Source organism: Aulonocara sp. 'chitande type north' Nkhata Bay, linkage group LG22, assembly GCF_057382095.1.
Source record: "Aulonocara sp. 'chitande type north' Nkhata Bay isolate Kocher_YH1m ecotype deep benthic linkage group LG22, A_spYH_male_GT1.1, whole genome shotgun sequence".
Taxonomy (NCBI): domain Eukaryota; kingdom Metazoa; phylum Chordata; class Actinopteri; order Cichliformes; family Cichlidae; genus Aulonocara; species Aulonocara sp. 'chitande type north' Nkhata Bay.
This window is the reverse complement of record NC_141364.1, coordinates 12,098,194-12,117,052: the sequence shown is the minus strand read 5'-3', so window position 1 is coordinate 12,117,052 and position 18,859 is coordinate 12,098,194. Positions and strand designations below refer to the sequence as shown.

General features: G+C 39.4%; 1 protein-coding gene across 1 annotated transcript in view; it reads right to left on the bottom strand.

Annotated features, from left to right (window-relative positions):
• Positions 1-550: 550 nt before the first annotated feature.
• The window catches only part of sdc2 (syndecan 2), a 46,357-nt gene continuing 28,048 nt past the window's right edge, over positions 551-18,859 (bottom strand). The window contains exons 2-5 of the mRNA XM_086279051.1: positions 9,642-9,756; positions 8,701-8,873; positions 6,614-6,734; positions 551-3,011 (exon numbers count right to left, since the gene is read on the bottom strand). Coding sequence (XP_086135177.1) covers positions 2,848-3,011; positions 6,614-6,734; positions 8,701-8,873; positions 9,642-9,756 — 573 coding nt within the window. The 3' untranslated portion in view covers positions 551-2,847. The remainder of the gene's footprint in view (positions 3,012-6,613; positions 6,735-8,700; positions 8,874-9,641; positions 9,757-18,859) is intronic.

Below are 18,859 nucleotides of genomic sequence, written 5' to 3'. Positions count from 1 at the left end.
GTAATCCTTGGTGAATTTGTGAAATTTCTTTGCTCTTAGATATTCCATGATTAACTGTAATTTTTTCCAAAGTGGAAGCATTTAGGAAGGACAGCAACTCAGCCCTGAGCAGATCAGAACCATCTCTGTCATCATCAGCATGATAGTTATGCAACGAAGTTCCCGGCACACGAGTTTCCATGGCCAAGCAGCTTCTAGAGGTCTAATGTTTAGGAGACCTTGTACTTTTGTCCATAGAGTGAATCTTACTCAATAAAAAATATAGTCAAGAAAAAAGCTGATAATTTTCAGAGGTCACGTGACGTGACGCCCTTAAAATTTGTTTGTCTAATAAGATATTGAATCTACTATCATTTGAGACAGAAAAACCCACTAAACTGTCATATTTGAAAAGCCGAGTAAATTGCCTGAAACCAAAAATCACTCGGTAACAAACAGCAAAAACGCCTAATTGCCTGTGAGGAGTTGCTACTATCGATTTGAAAATTCTTACAACCAACAGATTCAAGAGGAAATGGAATTTTAAAAGACGACGGCAAAAGCAGTTGGATATTAGGCCACAATGTTTATTCAGTAGTGTTGTTTCAACTTATAGGTACAATACTGTCAGCTTTTGTAAGACTAAAAAAAAGTTACCATTACAGTCATCCATGCTCACAGAACGCCAGTCAAGTCGCTTACACCCCTCCTCTGTGTACACACCCGACACGTGCTCCCGTTGAGCAAGTACATTTCCAAATGGTAGGCACTTTGAAGGTTTAAAACATTTGTGAATATACATTTATATATATATATATTTATATTTATTTTCTTATACTAATAAGTAATTGGACTCAAAGGTCAGGTCTCTAATAAAAAGGGGAGGTAAAAGAAAAAGAAAGAAGACAAAGAAGATGAGGAAATGACACGATGTGGCCACGATGTAGGGGAGTAGGTATGGGAAGTAAAATACTTTGAGTCTTTGGGTTTTTCAGTATAGTTCAGTAACTTAGGTCCTATTACAACAAAAGACAAAGGAAGCAGACAACAAAAAGGATCACAGAGAGACTGAAAGAAGAAGAGAGAAACACAAGGAATGGAGAGGTAGAGGGATGAACAGCTGCATGTGGGGGTGGTGTTAGAAGTTTAGACAATACTACATCTACTTCACATTACTGTACATCTAAAAGAAAAAGAAAAAAAAGGCAACTTCACAAACCTGCCTGACAAATAAATGTCTCTTAAGAGCAAGTTAATGCAGATGTATCATTAAAAGGAAAAGACAACTATGACTTGCCGTCATGTGACCATAACCTCCGTTTTTATTTGATGTAGCTACATGGCCATCCTACAGCAGCCAACATGTGGCGTTTTAAAACACTTGATTTTGAGATGTAAAATGGCATCAAAACAACTTCTTTAGTTTTTAAACCTGCTAAACAACCTCACCTCTCAGAGAAAGCTCTTTAGAAATGTAAGGACTGACCAAAGGAAAAAAAAATAGCCCTCAACATGGGTGTCTTGTCAAAGACTATTCCGATATAACACTGTTTTACATATTCTGTGCAGCCTTATGTATCTATGAATCAGAAACTGGGTTTCTCAAAGGTCTTCTGCTTAAGTATGTGCACTGCATGTGAGGATTGGGCCCCAGCCTCGTGTCCAAGAAGTAGCTCGCCTTCACTGAGTAAATCTTTGGGCCTAAAGTACCTACAATGGGACACAGACAATGACACCAGGCAACCAGGGAGGGGGAGGACTGACAGCTCAACTGGCTGTACTCTGTTTATAAAGAAGGTACGAGTGAGGTGATTTGGGGGAAAACAGAAAGACAGAGAGGAAATGCAAAGGTTAAAGTCTGCTAGCAGAATTTGGGTGCAGTCAGTAAACTTGAGGGACCCATCAAGGAGGAGGAGGAGAAAAGGGGGGGGACTATGGGCCAAAAACACAAGAAGCCACGGAGAGGTAATACTCCCCCCCGCACGCACGCACAGCTGGACAACAACAGTGAAAAGCAAAAGCAGTGAATGTACAAAATGGAAAGAGAATGAATTAAATAGAGAAGAAGAAGAAGAGAGGTTTGTGGATTTCCTTGAGCCCTGACATGTTTTTCTTCTTTTAAAGACGAATTCCTGCGTTTGGAAAAAAAAGAGAAAAGAGACTACAGCGAGAGCAGAACATACAAATAAACAAGACATGATGAAACGCTCACACTGACCAAAAAACTGATGTGAGAGCAAATAATAAACATTGTAACCTGAAGGGAGAACATTTACATTGACCGTTAACAGCGTTAATATGAAGACCAAAGAGCTTCATTAAAACTACAAAGGCATTTTTTTTAAACATCAGAGAAAAAGATAAATTAACGTAATACACCTTTTAGAGATCAACATCAGACATGCTAGGACAAAAACAGAAAAAAAAAGAAAGTAGGTTTGATACAGAATAATTATATTCAATTATTTCCACTTTTAATTTTTTTTTTCCTTTACAAATAACATACTGCTACAGTTAAAAGTAGTCAGTGACGAAAAACAGCTCCTCTGACAGAAAACAGAAGCGGTCAGTTGCCTCATCTTTACACATCCTGTTTTAATTTTTTTTCAGCCTTTTCAAATAATACACAAAATGTTTAAATATAGTCAGATGCCTTAAATGAGAAATGCTTGGTTTTCATTTCAAAAAAAAAAAAAGAAGAAAGAAAAGGTCGTAATTACATTACTCTACGCAAAAGCTTTCCTATTTTACCTTAATCAACTTTAAAACATTTTGTTGTTTCTCATGTTTAAGCAGGTTTTCTGTTATTGGACTGTGCTGTTGACAGTCCTTCGTGATTTTGTTTAACTGGTGAGGGGAGAGCGGGTTTTATGCATAAAACTCCTTGGTTGGAGCCTTCTGATAGGCTGCGCCGGAGGGTTTTCTCTCTCCCAAGTCATAGCTGCCCTCATCCTTCTTCCTCATGCGGTACACCAGGAGGAGGATGAGGAAGATGGCAAACAGGAAGCCAATAACACCACCTGCAATAACAGCTGAGAGAGGCAAAGACAGGAATGGAGAGTGAATATCAATGCTGGAAGTTCAAATCAATGTCGTGTGTGTGTGTGTGTGTGTGTGTGTGTGTGTGTTTGTGTGTGTAATAACACCTTAACTATGTCCAAAATAATACGTTTTAAGATTAATTGTGTCTCGATCATATGCAGTCAGTTACACAACTGTTTGCTTTAACAGCTGTTTCTGGAACTGCTGCAGCAAATTTCAGCATGAATGCAATTCAACAGCAATGATGAAAATTGATGGCTTAAATGTGTTGAAACCAGGCAACAACCCTCACGAATGATTGCTCAGACTAATGCGGTTACTTCACGTCAATGGAAAAAAAACTGCAACTTGTCTCAGGAGATACAGAGTCGAAGAGTTTCTTAACGTTTAATTTCACCTCTTTCAATATGTTGCTGAGCTTAAAATTTAGCGTTACGTTAGCAGGATATTCGAGCGCCAATCCTTGATTAGTGCACAGTCCTGTTGGCCCCGACTGCTGTTGGTTCAGCAAGGTTTATATTCCGTTCAGTGACTGCCGATTGAGGTTTTACAGGAAAAAGCCTGTGGCATTGGCTAGATCATCAAAAGTCAGGCAAATAAATACAGCGAGGGAAAGCAAACAAAAACAGGTCATTAACACCAAATGGGACGGTAAGGCTTTAACTCGATCCTGCGTCTGAACTGAGCAACTCAGACACCGAGCCAGAATGCAGTTTACATACACACCCTCCCCCTAATCCAGTATTCTTTTGGTACAATGTTAATGTTGTGAAATTTAAAACGGCCGGTCAGTTTACCTACCTAGGTACTTTTAGGCACACCAGCAACCACTTTATTAAGTATATCAGTGGCAAACTTATTAGTTGTATTTTATTAAGTATACCTCTATTCTATTATAATATTGCCAGCCACTTTTTTTTTGGTTCCATTGCCTTCAACTTTGTTAGCCACTGCTAATCCTTTTACCTCTTTTTAGCAGCAAGCCTCAGACCAAATCCAAAAGAACCAAAAATTGCACTGCAACTTCACTAGAAATTGCATTGTTTTGTATTACTACCGTCTTGTACTAATTGCATTACTTGTATTACTGTATTGTATTAATATTGAAAGATATATAAAGATAGCAGAGATAGCTTAGAAATTTGTCTAGACTATTTGGGAGAGGTATTTCTTAGCAGCTACGATACTGAAAAATTGCAGGATGTGATTATGTATCCCAACAAAGAAAGCAGTCTCTTTCTTAAAGTGAGTATAAGACAGTGCCTTCCATGAGTAGGAATTTCTTGAGCAAATTTATTGATGTATGTAGCATAAGGAAGCCTTCCTCTGAGTCGCCACCATGACTGTGACTGATAAAGACAAAATGTGCTGGTCGGGCTTTGACCTGTTTTCTCAGACTCCTTTGCCATTGGTGTTTTCTGGTTTTGAACTAGGTACAGGATGTTTCGCTGTTATACTACATCATGTTTTTTGTGACTGCTTTTCATTTTTTAAGCTTGAAACAAATTTTTCCACCATCTGATGAATTCACATTTTCAGCAGCCATCCTGTATTATACATTAAATACGTGCTGATCTGGAAGATGTCTCAGAAATATCCATTCAGGATAGTGAAATGCAGTTTAGAGATACTAGAAGTTAGACTTTCTGTGGAGGACACACTGTGCAGTGCACCAGTGGGCTAATAGCAGGCTACCATAAGGGGACTCTGAATGAAATCCACCCACCCTGAAATCCCTCCCTTTCAATTATGCCTGCATGAGGTTCCTTTATAGCTCCTAAATCTATTTAGGGTCTCTCCTGGTGCTACAATCTGCCCTCTGCTGCACCTTAGGTTTCCACTTGTTGACTAGCCCTGCTCTCTCAGGGGTAAAGACCCTGCTACACACCCAACTGCCGAGCTCCAAGAAGCAGTAATGCAATACAGAGAGAATTGTGAAAATTACATTATGGGCAATTATTTTTTTATAGAAGTCACAAGGGGAACGAAAAGTAATGAATATAATCCAGAGGAAGAGAAGAGGTGGAGAAGAGAGCAAAAGATGGTGGGTTTTTGCAGGGGTGGGAAGTGGGGAGAGGACCAGGTATATTTCAATTTTCTCAGACTTTATCCAAAGACTGCATGCAATAATATTTTTTCCTATCACGATCCAAGAGCAATATGCCAAAAGATGAAGTGAGTTGATCAGTGGGAGGGAAATGAAAGGAAAAGTCTTTGAGGCTGTCCTTATTTGTCCTTGTTGATGTTGTTTCTGCATTTTGCCAACACCAGATGGATATCGCAGCAAAGTAGGTGCCAATCAAGGTTTCCCTCAGACACACATGGAGATAGATACAGCATCAGAGAGCTCGGCGGTTTTGAGTCAGAAATATTCCTTTCCATCCTCTTTTATGTATTCAAACCGAGTAACACACACTTGAAACATCCACGATGGTCTGAACTCTGCAAGGTCCCACAGAGGAACATTTATGAAGCAGCTATTCTGGTTCAGGTGAGAGACTTCAGGGATAATATTACTGAGATTTCAGAGATTGTTTGTTGAAAATATGCTCACGTAACATATTATGAAGGAAGGCTGAGGGGATGGAAAGATAAATGACTACTTAAACACATGAAAGAACATAATGATGTTGAGGAACGTTTGAACAAACACTTTGGGAAAATAGGTATCTTGTTTTCCTAGACTTAACAAATTGGCACATCAAAAACACTGAAACAAATATGAATACTATATAATCCTACTCTCTGAAATTTAAGTCAAGGTTTTACAATTCTAATGAGCTTGAATAAACAAAAATCAGTATTTGTTCCAGCAACTTTTACTCTTTGACACAGCCTGAACTCTCTTAGGTAAGCGTTGCATTAATTTCTTTGAGCAGTCCTCAGGAATAGTTCTCCAGGCTTCTTGTAGGACATTCAAAGCTCTTCTTTGGATGTTAGCTGCCCTTTGTTCCATTCTTTGTCATCATGATCCCATACTACTTCAATAATGTTAAGGTTGAACTCTGTGGAGGCCAATCCACGACTAATTGTGTCCCATTGTGTCTTCCTATGCAGGTATGGTTTTGAACTAACATAAAAGCTCTTTGGGAATCACTTTGATTGCGCAAAAATACTATTTTATGCATGTCAAAATGTATTATCTTTGACAGTTTTTGTAGATTCAAGTAACAAAATAGGAACAAACGATGCTCTGCCTCAAGATACAATTTAAAAGTGATTCTTTACTAAGTTGTCTGTTGTGTGGAAACAACACTGCTTCATCCCTCAAGTTAGGTCCCCTTTCTATACTTGAAGGACTCATAGGTCAGTGTTAAGTGGCTTAACAACAAAAAACATTCCTCTGAAAATGGTCACATACAAGCACTGGGCTTAAAGTGACACACAAAGCAGCCAATGTTCAAATACAAGCTTTGAAAGACCATCAGAAAACCTTAAGAACTATTTCTCAAGACCACTTGAGAAAACTCCCCCCACCCCCAAACCAAAAAAGTCTGTCTCCTTGGAAGCAAAATAAAAAGAAAGACTCAAGACTTTTGCACAGCACTGTATATTTGGTTTGGTGTCTGCTCTGGCATACTACGACACATACCTGCCAACACCTCCGTCCTCTGGAAGAGGTTTTCAGTGTGGACCTCAACGGGATTTGGAGGTGAGCCGGGGGTGCTAGTCGTGCTAGTCCTCTGCGTGTCCTCTGTATCTGGCACTGGTGCCTGGGCGAAGACAAGGTGGGGGAAGAGCCAAAAGAAAGTTGTTGATTTTTTAAAAAAAGAAGCTGAAAAATTAAGGGCAAGCTTATTTACTGCTAACTTTCACATTCCATCCACCTATAGTCCTTTTTTGCTTTTAGAGGATGTGGGTACATATGTTTTTCTTGGCATGATGGCCAAATCCATTTGAGGTTTCATTCCCAGATGTAAAGAATGTGTTTAATATTTTTGGAACTTTTTTGTTTCCTGCTTTGAACTTTTGATAAATGAAAAAGACTGATAAAAAGCTCAAACATGTCCAATATTTTTTATTATGAAATTAAAGCCAGCACCCATTTAGCTTAGCTTCACATAAAGAATGGAAACAGCTGGAGGACCAAGCAAATTATTTTATCTTGCTTAAGAGAAAAACTGATAGTTAAGGGTTTGTGTGTACAATTTCTGATTCCTTGAAACCTTACAGTGTTGGCAAAGCTTCTAGGAAAATATACGATTTCAGAGGTAAGCACATGTTATTGTAGCGTCTGGTAATCAGTCTATGCTGTATATTAAGCTTCACTAACTAGCTGTTGCTTTAGTATTAGCTCAGACACATGAGAGGTCATCTAACTAATGTGTGCATTTTCCCAAATAGTTACCTTTTAGAGGAAAAACAAATTTTTAGTACGGCTGTCTACTCAAAAATTGAGGCGGGGCTAAAATGTAATCTGGCCAGTGAAATCTAAAAATGCTGAATAAAGATGAAAATGTAACAAATCCAGATATTCCAAAGAGATTAGTGGAATCCCCTGGAAAAGTAGGCAACAAAAACTGAGCCAGTGACCCCAAGGTTTTTTTTAAGCATCTAGAAAACTAGGCAAACTATTTGGGCCCATGTATTTTTTCAAACAACAGTAAGAAGTGTGCAAGGTGCCAAAATGGAAGTGAGCCAGCACGTTTGGCCTAAGACAGGACAGTGGCAAGAGGGAAAAAATGGAACATGTCCAGGTAGGCTTAGGGAGTTGAGACCTTGACGACTAATCCCAAACAGATGTAGTATCCAGCATGTTACAGTAAGAGTGCAACACAGAAATGAAATCTAGGATGCTTCCAGAATATGTGCTTATGTCCAAGAGAGATGTAATCCTCCATAATTTGCAATGGGGCAAAAACAGTGAGATCTGACATGAGCACTTGATCTTTATCCTGAAAGCAACCTCGCAGCTCCTGGTATTATAGAGGATTTCATGGCATACTGGGTCAGCTAAAGACATACTGAGGTACTGTGTTACTCTCTGTTGAGTCATGACAGTTACAGATGAGCCACCGTGATTACAAATGACTGAGTCACAAAGTGGCATTATAAAATATAGCTGCTTAGAAAAAAAAATTGAGCTCATAGCAAGAATTTTCCACCAGCAGCATCCCTGGTGGTGTTTCTGTGTATCCCAACAGATACAAACACTTAAGACATTTAATCATTTAATGTCTCCTTGAAGGAATAGCTCATTTTTAGGGCTATAATCTTTTCTGCTTCCTTGCAAGTACTTGAGGAGCATGTCTTGAAGCTATAATTAAACACCCAAACGGCATTTAGCTTAGCAAAGTGAGTTAAAACAATGGGAGTAGTAAATGACACACCTTTCCACTCAACTTTGATCACTCAAAGTCTCATTCACCCCACCATACACACTTTCATAGAATGCTCTTATCTACACCTAAGCACTTCTATCTAACACTCAAACACATACTCACACTCTAATGTTGCATTGGGGACAACTCGGGATTCAGTTGCCCAAGGATACTTCAAAACATGGACAGTTGGAGCTGGGAAGCGATCCACTGAGCCTCTGATTGGTATACGGCCCACCTTCCCACCTGTACCACAGCTGCCAATCCCACCCACTTTGAGGCCAACTGCAACATTATCGTCTAAACTCTTGTCTGGTGCTATAAAAGTTCTATGGCACAGACATAAGTGACATCTTACCTTTGTTGTGAATGGTTTCCTTGGTATGCTCTTCCCGGATTTTTCTCTAACCGGGTCTGTGTCCATTCTCGGGGTGAAATCTTTTGTGGAATCCTGGGTAGGTTGTCCTACACTGGGCTCGATATAAACCATAGTGACAGTCACTGATTCCTCTATCGCTTCTTCACCACCACCTAGAAGAAACACGCATATCTGGTCAGTGTAATTCCTGCTGCATCCTTAATGGGAAGTTAGTTTCACTGGATGTTATAATACAGAATAAAATGTAAAGATTATGATATGTGGGTGCAAAGAGGTAAAATATGGATTTACATTATATCAGTATGTCTGGAATTACACACTTTGTCTTGCTTAATTTCACACTGGTGGAATTCATTTTAATGTATTTGCGGTTTTAATCTCCAATAGAACATAGAGTGGCAGAGCAGAATAATAGGATATACACTCTGTACAGTATTGAATGGGTTATTGATCACAGTCTGCGCTCCTTTTACCTACTCTGACCTTTTCTCTGTGGATTTATACAACTCTCTTCAAAAATAGAGTTACTTTTGACCAAGGAATGAGTGTTATAAAGGTGCTTAAGGCGAGCAGAGCAAAGAACTAATAAAAAAGACACGTAAAATTTGCACACTTGCCCACAGCAGTCTCAGTGACAAGGCAATCTTAATTTAAAATCGAGTGAGAGAGAGGCAGCGAACAAAGAATAGACAAAGGCGAGAAAGGAAGGTGATTAAAGAAAGAGAAGAGGGGGGAAGAAATTATGACACAGCTCAAGTCTGCTGGTTAATAAAAAAAACTAACAAAACAACTCAGAGCTCAGAAAAGTTACAAGCAGTGGACGGGAGAATGGATGTCATCATGCCTCTGAGAGATTACTTGCTAAGACTGTAAGTGAGCGTCTTCACCCAACTCCGTCAGCATGTGCGAAAATGTCTTACCTGAGCCAGACCCTGAGTTAAAGTCATCATCATCTTCAGGGTAGTAACCTCCTGAGCCTGTGTCATCCAGGTATAAGTCATCGGCCTGTGAGGGAATCTTGGGTGCTTGTGCTATCTGTAAAATAACAAGATAACAAGGAGTTGAAGACTCATGCGACTTTTTTATACATCCGATTTACTGCTGACATGCAGGAGTTTCACATAATCACGTATCCTGTTTTCACCCATTCACGAGCTTAAATCAAAACCTAGTGTCCAGCTTTTTTTATTTTTGTACCGTTTAAATCATTAGTAACTCTGCTTTTAGCACACTTTGGCTGTTTACTGTTTTAAATGCCAGAAATAAACACCTCCTTTGTACTCAAAACTGCTATCAGTGAAATTTCTGAAGAAGGAAATACAAAGACTAAAATAATAGGTTGCAGTCTTCACTGCGAATTAGGAATTCTCAACATATTAAACACAGCATATGCATAAAATACATTAACATATCACCCTTTGTTTAAGCTTAAGCAGCCAAGAATTACACTACCTTTAACGTGATAACATTGTCACAAAATTAGAGCCCAGCCAGTAAACAATTTTTAAGATTGATACCTTTTTATTTTTGTTTTATTTCTTTCCGACATGCGAAACAAAAAGATTTCCCCAACATCTGTAGTTATACAAATCTTATATGTAGTTATTAATTTACTTGTTACCAATCTGCTCATCATAAGCGCTGATACAGATCAATCATAACTGTACAGACTGGCATCGGCATCACTAGAACTAAACTGCTGGAGTAGATGACACCTGTTCTTTTTTTTTTTACTTCAATGAAGCACAGATGACTAACCAGTCAGAACATGTAGCTTCTCTCTCAGCATCATCGCCTAGACAACAGCCCAGTGTAGTGGGAATGTTTGTGTTCTGGCTTAATGGAGTGATTGGCTAAAAAGAACACGGTCTGACAGTGAATGTGTGTTTAGAAAGCACCTCCTGACGTGCTGTGTAAGTTGAAATTCTAACAGGAAATAAGATAAGAAAAGAGATTTTCCAGCACCAGGTGGACATTGGGAAAAATATCAGTAAGTGAGTATGTTAGACGCTGCTATGTACATGTTGTGTTGAGTGTGTGTGACTGGACTAGCTATAAATGTGTCCATGGCAACATGTATTAAAGTCCCATTCGCCAATCTGTGTTTGGCTGTCCTGCCCCTTCTTATAACAATAGCCCTGCTTTCAAAAGACCCCCCTATACATAGTTGCTGTGCATCTGTGTGTTTTGTACCATTTAGCTGGTTGCTACAGCTCCACGTCTGCCCTGAAGATATTTTCATGATGATAAAAGGGGGGGAAAACAGGTTAGACTGCAGGAAATCAATTGGCTTGTCTCGAAGTCTGTTATTTTATTTCTTTTTAGGAAAATTGGCCAAAACCTCTCATTTATACCAGTTTTACATGTTCCGTGTTTGAACACAGCTTGTTTGAGTTGCTTGTTTTGGCTGCTCAGAAGTCAAAAATGCAAAGTATTTATCTTGTAGTGACAAAAAACACTTTAAAAGCAACAAACATTCAAGCATTTTGGCTTATTAAACGCTCTTACTTCTATGAATTAAAGGAAGCAGAGGAGACAGGAAAAGTTTTCCTTTCAGTTGCATTCCTGATGTTTCTCGGCATTTCCAATTACACTAAGCATTCTAACACATTACTTTTAAGTCATTGTGTGCACATATGTGTTTGGCCTTTCTTTCACGACTCCACACAGTCACTCTCCATAACAAAAGAGGCAGGGACTACACAGCAGTGTGAAAGAGGATAAAGGAAGACAGAAGGGAGATGAAACAGAACAATACGTTTATCCATCTCTCCTCTCACAACTGACTTGTGGAAAAAAGGCCTTTCACCAGTGAACCACCTGATCAAAGAGCGAATTTGTTCAAAGCAACTTTATCTTAACCTTTCTTCTCCTCCAAACAGCCCCCTCCCCCACGGGTCCATAGGCCTTTATGCACTGGAGATATAGGCACAATAGACCGAAAGGAGGTAGGCCACAGATTAAATAGTGACAAAGACCACTAACGAGATTGAGGCCACACACACATGCATAAGTATACATGTTTTACAAATGTATGCAAGCATTCATAAATATTAATTAAATACACATAAGACACATATTAGAGTGAGCAATTGAGCACATTGTTAAACACTTGAATGAATAAAACAAAAAGTGATATACATTTTAGTAGCTAATTATAGTTTTTTTTTTTAAATCTTGGGGTATAATTGTTGTTATATATTTTGTGATAGTATACTATATACACGGTAAAATAATTTTTTGTGAAGAATTTCAGCTTACGGTGGTTGCAACAAGGCTACATCAAACTGTAGTGACACTCACATCTCTCGAAAGCAGACAGGAAGATCTCTCGAGATTTTCAGACATGTAGAGACTTTTTTTCCCTTTTATATTTCAGACATGTAGGTACAAAACTGTGTAAACAAAGCTTTTGGATTAGAGTGGATCAACTGTGCAAGCTTCACTGCAACACAAAATCAGTGCAGATCGGAGAGGACGAAAAGGTCTGACCTCGATAAACTTCAGCGACTCTGACACTCAGGGAGACAAAGAAACTAAAAAGCATGCGTTCTTGTGAGTCTACACAATATAAACTTGATAAAGCTGACTTTATCACTAACACAGAAAAGTGTGCACAGACACAACAGGCCTGATAAACGTTGCTCTCTTTCTCTTTATCAATCCAGTGACATTTACAGTTTGTTTTCTGCTTTTAGCCCTTATCACAGGCTTTACGCTGACCCAGACATCAATCTGCTACCAGCTAAAGCAGGACAAACACCAAAAACTAGCTACCAAACAGATTTGCAGAAGCCCACTTTTTTTTATTACATTGCTTCACTGTTGTGTTGCTGCTCTAGTCTAAGCAACAGTTACCTAAAAAGTCCCATAGTGCTGTAAAAAGGATTGAGTGCAGGAAGGGGTAGTGATAAGGATCTAATAGGAACTATCCAACTTAGCAACTTTTAGCAACAATTTCATAAAGCCATCTATTACACAGCAAAAGATCAATTTAAAGATTACTTCTTATAAACCCAGAAACCAATATACTGTCCTTTTGCTCAAAAAGTACCGATTAAATCAGAAAAATTGGAAATAAGTAAGAATAAGAAATAAGAAATCCGAAGACTAATGTAAAATTTCAGTGAAAAGAAAAAATTAGACCAGTAGTAATTCAGTCTATAATCCAAAGCAATATCAGTATACTCTTTTCACAGGGTGCTATTTACTCTGCTTGGTGTTAATAGAAGTACTGAATACCTGCCTTCTTCGGGTACAGTCGCGTGCACCTATGCCCTGATATGAGCCTGGTTCAATTTTTGATGTATGGCCATTAGGGCTGCCACAAACGATTGTTTTGATAGTCGACTAGTCACCGATTATTTTTGCGATTAGTCGACTAATCAGATCATCATCCATTGGACGTAAAACTACAGCATATTGCACCAGCAGCATCTGCTCTTATATAACTATCATTAGCTTACAGCTTTAAGTGTTTAAGGTCTGTGCTAACTAAAAATAAAGACAAGATGATAGTTTATTAAATTTTAATGAAATTTGCAGATTGTTTCGGTGAAGTTTAATAAACTCCTTGCTATCTAAAATATAACAGGACACCGGAGTAAATTCTTGAGCATCTCACACTTCTGATAATCAGCTGTCTGCTTGACGTTTATTCAGCTGTGTAAAAACTATAACTTTAATCTCAGACAAACCGATTTACTCAGGAACAAATAAAATACTGAAAAAAGCCAAACAATAACATTTGTAAGTTATCTAAGTGACTCATATATCATGTTTAACCTGAGTAGCGAAAGACGGCGGTGGGTTTGAAAACGATTTGCCCAGAGTCCGGTGTTCTCACGGCTCTAGTGACCTAGCCCCCGGCTCGCTATGGAGCTAGTGGGTAACAGACGTCTCCGAAAACGTCGGAGCGCTTTTGAAAATATGCGGTGTCTTGATAAACTGAGCAGATATTTGAGGTTTACACAGCTACATTCTCGCCTGAAAATATGTTAAACGTTTATTTTGTGGCCCAGAAAGAATAATAAGAGTAATATTAAAACTAACTAGCTGCCGCCATTGTCGGAAACTGAGCAGGGCCGCGATGGGCCGCGCTATGAATTCTGGGACACAGTCTTCTTCTTCGGGGTTTAACGGCAGCTGGCATCCTTGTACATGCAGTGCTGCCATCTTCTGTTTCAGTCCGTTATTACACTCTTAAATCCTGCTACTTATTCCTGCGTCTTTTGGGATCTTACAAAGCTTCAAACGACGCGTCGACTATTAAATCAGTCGTCGACGATTTTGATAGTCGACGTAATCGTGACTAGTCGACTAATCGTGGCAGCCCTAATGGCCATGCAACGTCGTGTGATAGTATAGCGCAAAAGGTCTGTCTGAGTCTCACTGCAGCAGCAAGTCAAATTGGTGTTAGTGGAGGCGATGCCTTGTACTTTAATCCAGACCATGCCCACACTGACATTACTAATCTTTTGAACTTTACAACGAGAATATTTACTTTTCTGAGAACCATAATCTTTCCGTTACAAATAAAAAGTTGGCCTTCTAAGAAAGAAGTATTCAGTTATACATTCCTTGTTGCATCGTGTAGTATAACCAGTACCCTGTGAAGGTTGGCACTGCCACTAAAGTAAACAGTTGTGGCTTCAGAGGTTGCTGTTCATCAAGAGTTATAAAATACTTGACCCTTTACACCAACCAAATGTAGGTTCAATACCAAACCATAGAGCTGCTGGCTTTTTGTCTTATTCATTTGAGAGAAAATCGGCTCTGTCACGGCCTTGATAGAACTATCCAAACCTTTTTATCATCACGGTGAATAACTAGAGTCTTCCCATAAACGGAGACACACAAGGGCACTGTCTGTAGACACACACACACACACACACACACACACACACACACACACACACACACACACACACACAGAATCTCATTTGGACACCTTAACAAGCAGATCCTACACAGTCTGACCAAGCTCACAGACAGTGAAAGGCAAAGAGATAAAGGGATCGACAAAAACAGAGCAAATGAAGGCAAGCAAAAAGGAGGGCGAGCTGCTGTAATGAGGTAGTGGCTTGCAATGTATGCTCTATTAGTTGTTAAGAGCTGCTGTATCTGGCACCTCTGCCTGATAATGAACTAATAGGCCAGCAGGAGGTCTGTCCGGCTGCATTTTCCTGTCACTCTGTCTGGTTAACCTATACATCCAACGACTGCATGAAGATCTTGAGACTAGGATTGTGCAAAACAGATGACAGAGAAGGAGGGCAATGACAGAGGAGAGTGATGATAAAAGGGAGGGTAGTGGTGAACAAATGAGGGAGAGGATGAGAAAAGAGAGAGGGAGGCAAGGGGGCAATAAGCCACTGCTGAAGAGAAGTTTGTAGCCTCAGGATGCCCTGCTAAAAGCTCGTCAAAAATTGCTAAGTCCATGTCTAGCAGGGTTTTTAAGGCATATTTGCACCTCTCTTTTTCTATAAGAGACGGGACAGTAAGAATTAGAGGATACATGGGTGAAATGGAGCCATCTCATCTGTGCCTGGGTCCTCACTTTCTACTGTTGACACACTGCTCTCTCCCCAAACACAACAAATATTAGCTCAACTTCAATTCAGGCCAGGGGAAATATTGTTCCTCAACGGAATGCAGACACTCACACAAGCATATGCGTGTCCATGAAAGAGCCCATGGGACACACGCATGTGCCAACACAGGAACACACACACACACACTCATCCAGCCCTCACATCTTGAAGGCGCGAGACGAATACACAGACACACACATCATAACACCAACTTCAGAGAGAAGAAAATGTGGAAAACAAGTGCACAGGGGCCAGCAGACAGACAACATCTCAGATCTTTCCTCGCTGGTCTGACGCTTTCTCTGGTTCTTAACAATTTTTTAAGTATACCACAGAACTGCAAGGTGCCTGCAAAAGAACTACCAAAGAGAGGGGAAAAAAACTCTGCTTTTCAAGCACTGTCGTTGTACTTCACGTCTTTGTGCTTTACAGGAGTACCTTCTCAATATTTAATCAGAATGTCTAGAGTATATGCACTTACACTAGCCACTTTCAGATATTCCTTCAGCTTAATACATTTCCTTTCTTTTATTAGACATTGTTTCAGGGAGCAAATTTACACTGGTGAAGCGCGCTACATCATATTAATGATTTATTATTGGACAAATTTAAATGTTAAGTGGCTCTTAAAGGTTTGCTGTGTTTCAGAGTTGGAGGATGTGGGGAAATGCACCGACAATAACTTGATAATTATCTGAGACTGGCAATCCTAATGCCGTACTTTGTTAGCATGCAGTTGGAAGACATTATGGTACTTAGATGTCATCTAGGCTGCATGGAGATGCTTCACTTTTTGACATCTTTCTAGCAAAATAGCTGCAAATTAGAAACCTGCCATGTGCCGTCTTGTGCCACAGAGCTGAGACGTAATAAGATTCATCATCTTTGCCTGAGAATAACTTGTGTATCTATATTATTTATTATATTTATAAGTTGTATTACCGTTCTTTAGTTCATAGGGTGTTTGTGAGGTAATGCACATGTCACAGAAATTTTAAAAAAAGAGGAAAAAGGAAAGAAAAGATGTGAGCATTCAAGATGTTGCTTTCCACAGCAAGGGTTTAGGCTTTGAAGCACTTAGACATGCTAGACTGAAATCTTAAAACACACTTCTTTGCTTTCTTGTGGACAGCTACATGAGAAGAGTAATGTCATTCTTATTTATTCTGCAGTGAAAGCAGGGGATGAAAAAAAATATGTGATTTAAAGAAAAAAAGAAAAACAACATCTATCAGTAACTTTAAGGATGTATAGGCTGCACTCATGAAAACTATTGTTCTATGTAGCCTTAAGTCCTAATTTACTACATGATTACTGAAATATGTTGTAACATCAACATTCTTCATGTGTATCCTGTATTAGCTTTACTCTATGGAGCGCGCTGTCGGCTTGGTTCTGTCCTGGAAGTCAATAATAGGGCAGGTGTGTGTAAGAAAGACACAGTGAAATAAATAGTGTGTTAATCCCTAATTAACAAAGTAAAGATGGCAGATTGGCCTGCTGGACTTTACTTTATCTGTTCTACTTGGCCTGCTGTAGTTCAATAGAGGAGGTCAATATAGCAAGACAGTCTGCTGAGCAGCACCCGTGCTCTGCCCTGTTTCACCCTCCTGTCGACAAACCAAGCCCACTCTCTTTTTCTCCCACTGCCTCCTTCATATCGTGGACTTCATCACAGCAGACAGGACAAAAACAGCAGAAATAAGGAGGGAATGCAAGTTGAGAGGAGCACACGAGGCGGTCCTCCTACACCCTTAGGCAGAAGAAGAGGAAGAGGCAAAGATTCACTTAGTGGAGGCATTATTTCCAATGTCAAGAAGTCTAAGTAATAGTCCTGGGACCTGTTGCATCAGTTTAAATCCTTAAAATTAAGGATAAATCCACTTTAATTGAGGGCAGTTAAGTAGTTAGTTTCACAATAACAAATAAATCACCCGTAATCAAAAGACTGTTGCAGAAAGGGATGATTTTATCTGCATAGAGCAAAGTATTATAGCGAGAATTATTAGAATAACGCAATAAAGGAAACTAGTATCTAAAAATTCTGTAATTAAAAATCCAACAGTTGGTTACCATCTCAATTCTGTTTAGTAAGGTCATGATATCTGAATCACACTTAATTAATCCTTCACAAATAATAATCGTCAGTCCTTTCAGAAACAGCCGCAAGATTTTGCTACAATTAAAAAGCAGCACGATTCACAGCAAAACTCAACTAGCCATTTGATTAGGCACACCCATTCATCTGGTTGTTAACACAAATATCTAAGCAGCCAATCATGCACCAACTTAATGCAAGATGACCTGATAGAGTTCAAACAGAGCATCAAAATGAGAAAGAAATGTGATCTAAGTGTTGTTTTCCTCACTTAAACATCTCTAGGGTTTACACAAAGAAAAGCAGTTTTGATGTTTTTGGCATCAGAGGTCAGAGGAAAATGGCCAGACTGCTTCAAGCTGATAGGAAGGAAACAGGAAGTTAAGTAGCCACTCATTGCAACCAAGCTATGCAGAAGATCTGAATGCACAACACATCAAAACCTTGGAGCAGATGAGCTACAGCAGCAAAACACCAACCTGCCTTGTATCAATAGTTCAGGCTATTGGTGGAGGGGGTATGATGGTGTGGGGGACAATTTCTTGGCAGTTCTTCCAGTAGGATAATGCACCATGTCATTAAGCACAAATGATTTCAAACTGGTTTCTTCAACACAACTGTTCATTCGCTGTACTGAAATGGACTCCACAGTCACCAGATCTCATTCCAATAGCGCTGACAAATATGCAGCGACTGCACAGTGCCATCACGTCAATAAGGAATAAAATCTCTGGAATGTGTCTAGCACCTTGTTGAATCATTGCCATGAAGAATGAAGGCAGTTCTGAAGGCAGGGGGGGGGGGCAATAACATCAACTTTTCCTTCAGGACAATCATTTATGAGGCATGATTTATATCTGCTTTGTGAATTTCCGCAGCAGAGGCTGAAATTGTGTTTGCCGTTTTCAGCTAACTGCAGGAGTATTTCCTCTGAGTTTATTAAATACTTGCAACCCCATAGGGTTTCCTATAGGATGTGCATCCTGGAAATAAGAAAGCTGAGCCTGTTTATAGTGGTAACAACAGTTACCGTAACAATACTTAGAAGAGTAAAGAACAATCTGTACTGTTCTACCTCGGGCAGGTGGGCTGTTGCACACAGACTCAGTCTTACAGTAAAATAAATTTTTACACAGCAGCCGGTCTCAGATTGAGTCCTGAACTTTGCCACAGCTGTTAGGTCATAGTGTTAGCAGAAATCTGAACCCTTTACTAAAGCCGAGCATATTTTTCTGGTCTAGATTAGTTTTTGTTTTTTCCCTTTTTCTTCCTTAAATAGAAAAATAATTATTTGCTGTACTGCTTAAATCACTACCTGTGTGCATATGTGTTTCTAAAATAGCTGCTGTGACCTCTCTAATCATTAAAGTAACCACCAATTTATAGCAACAGGCAGCCTAGTTACAATTAATAACCAGGCTGCTCGTTGCTATGATAATTTATCTAA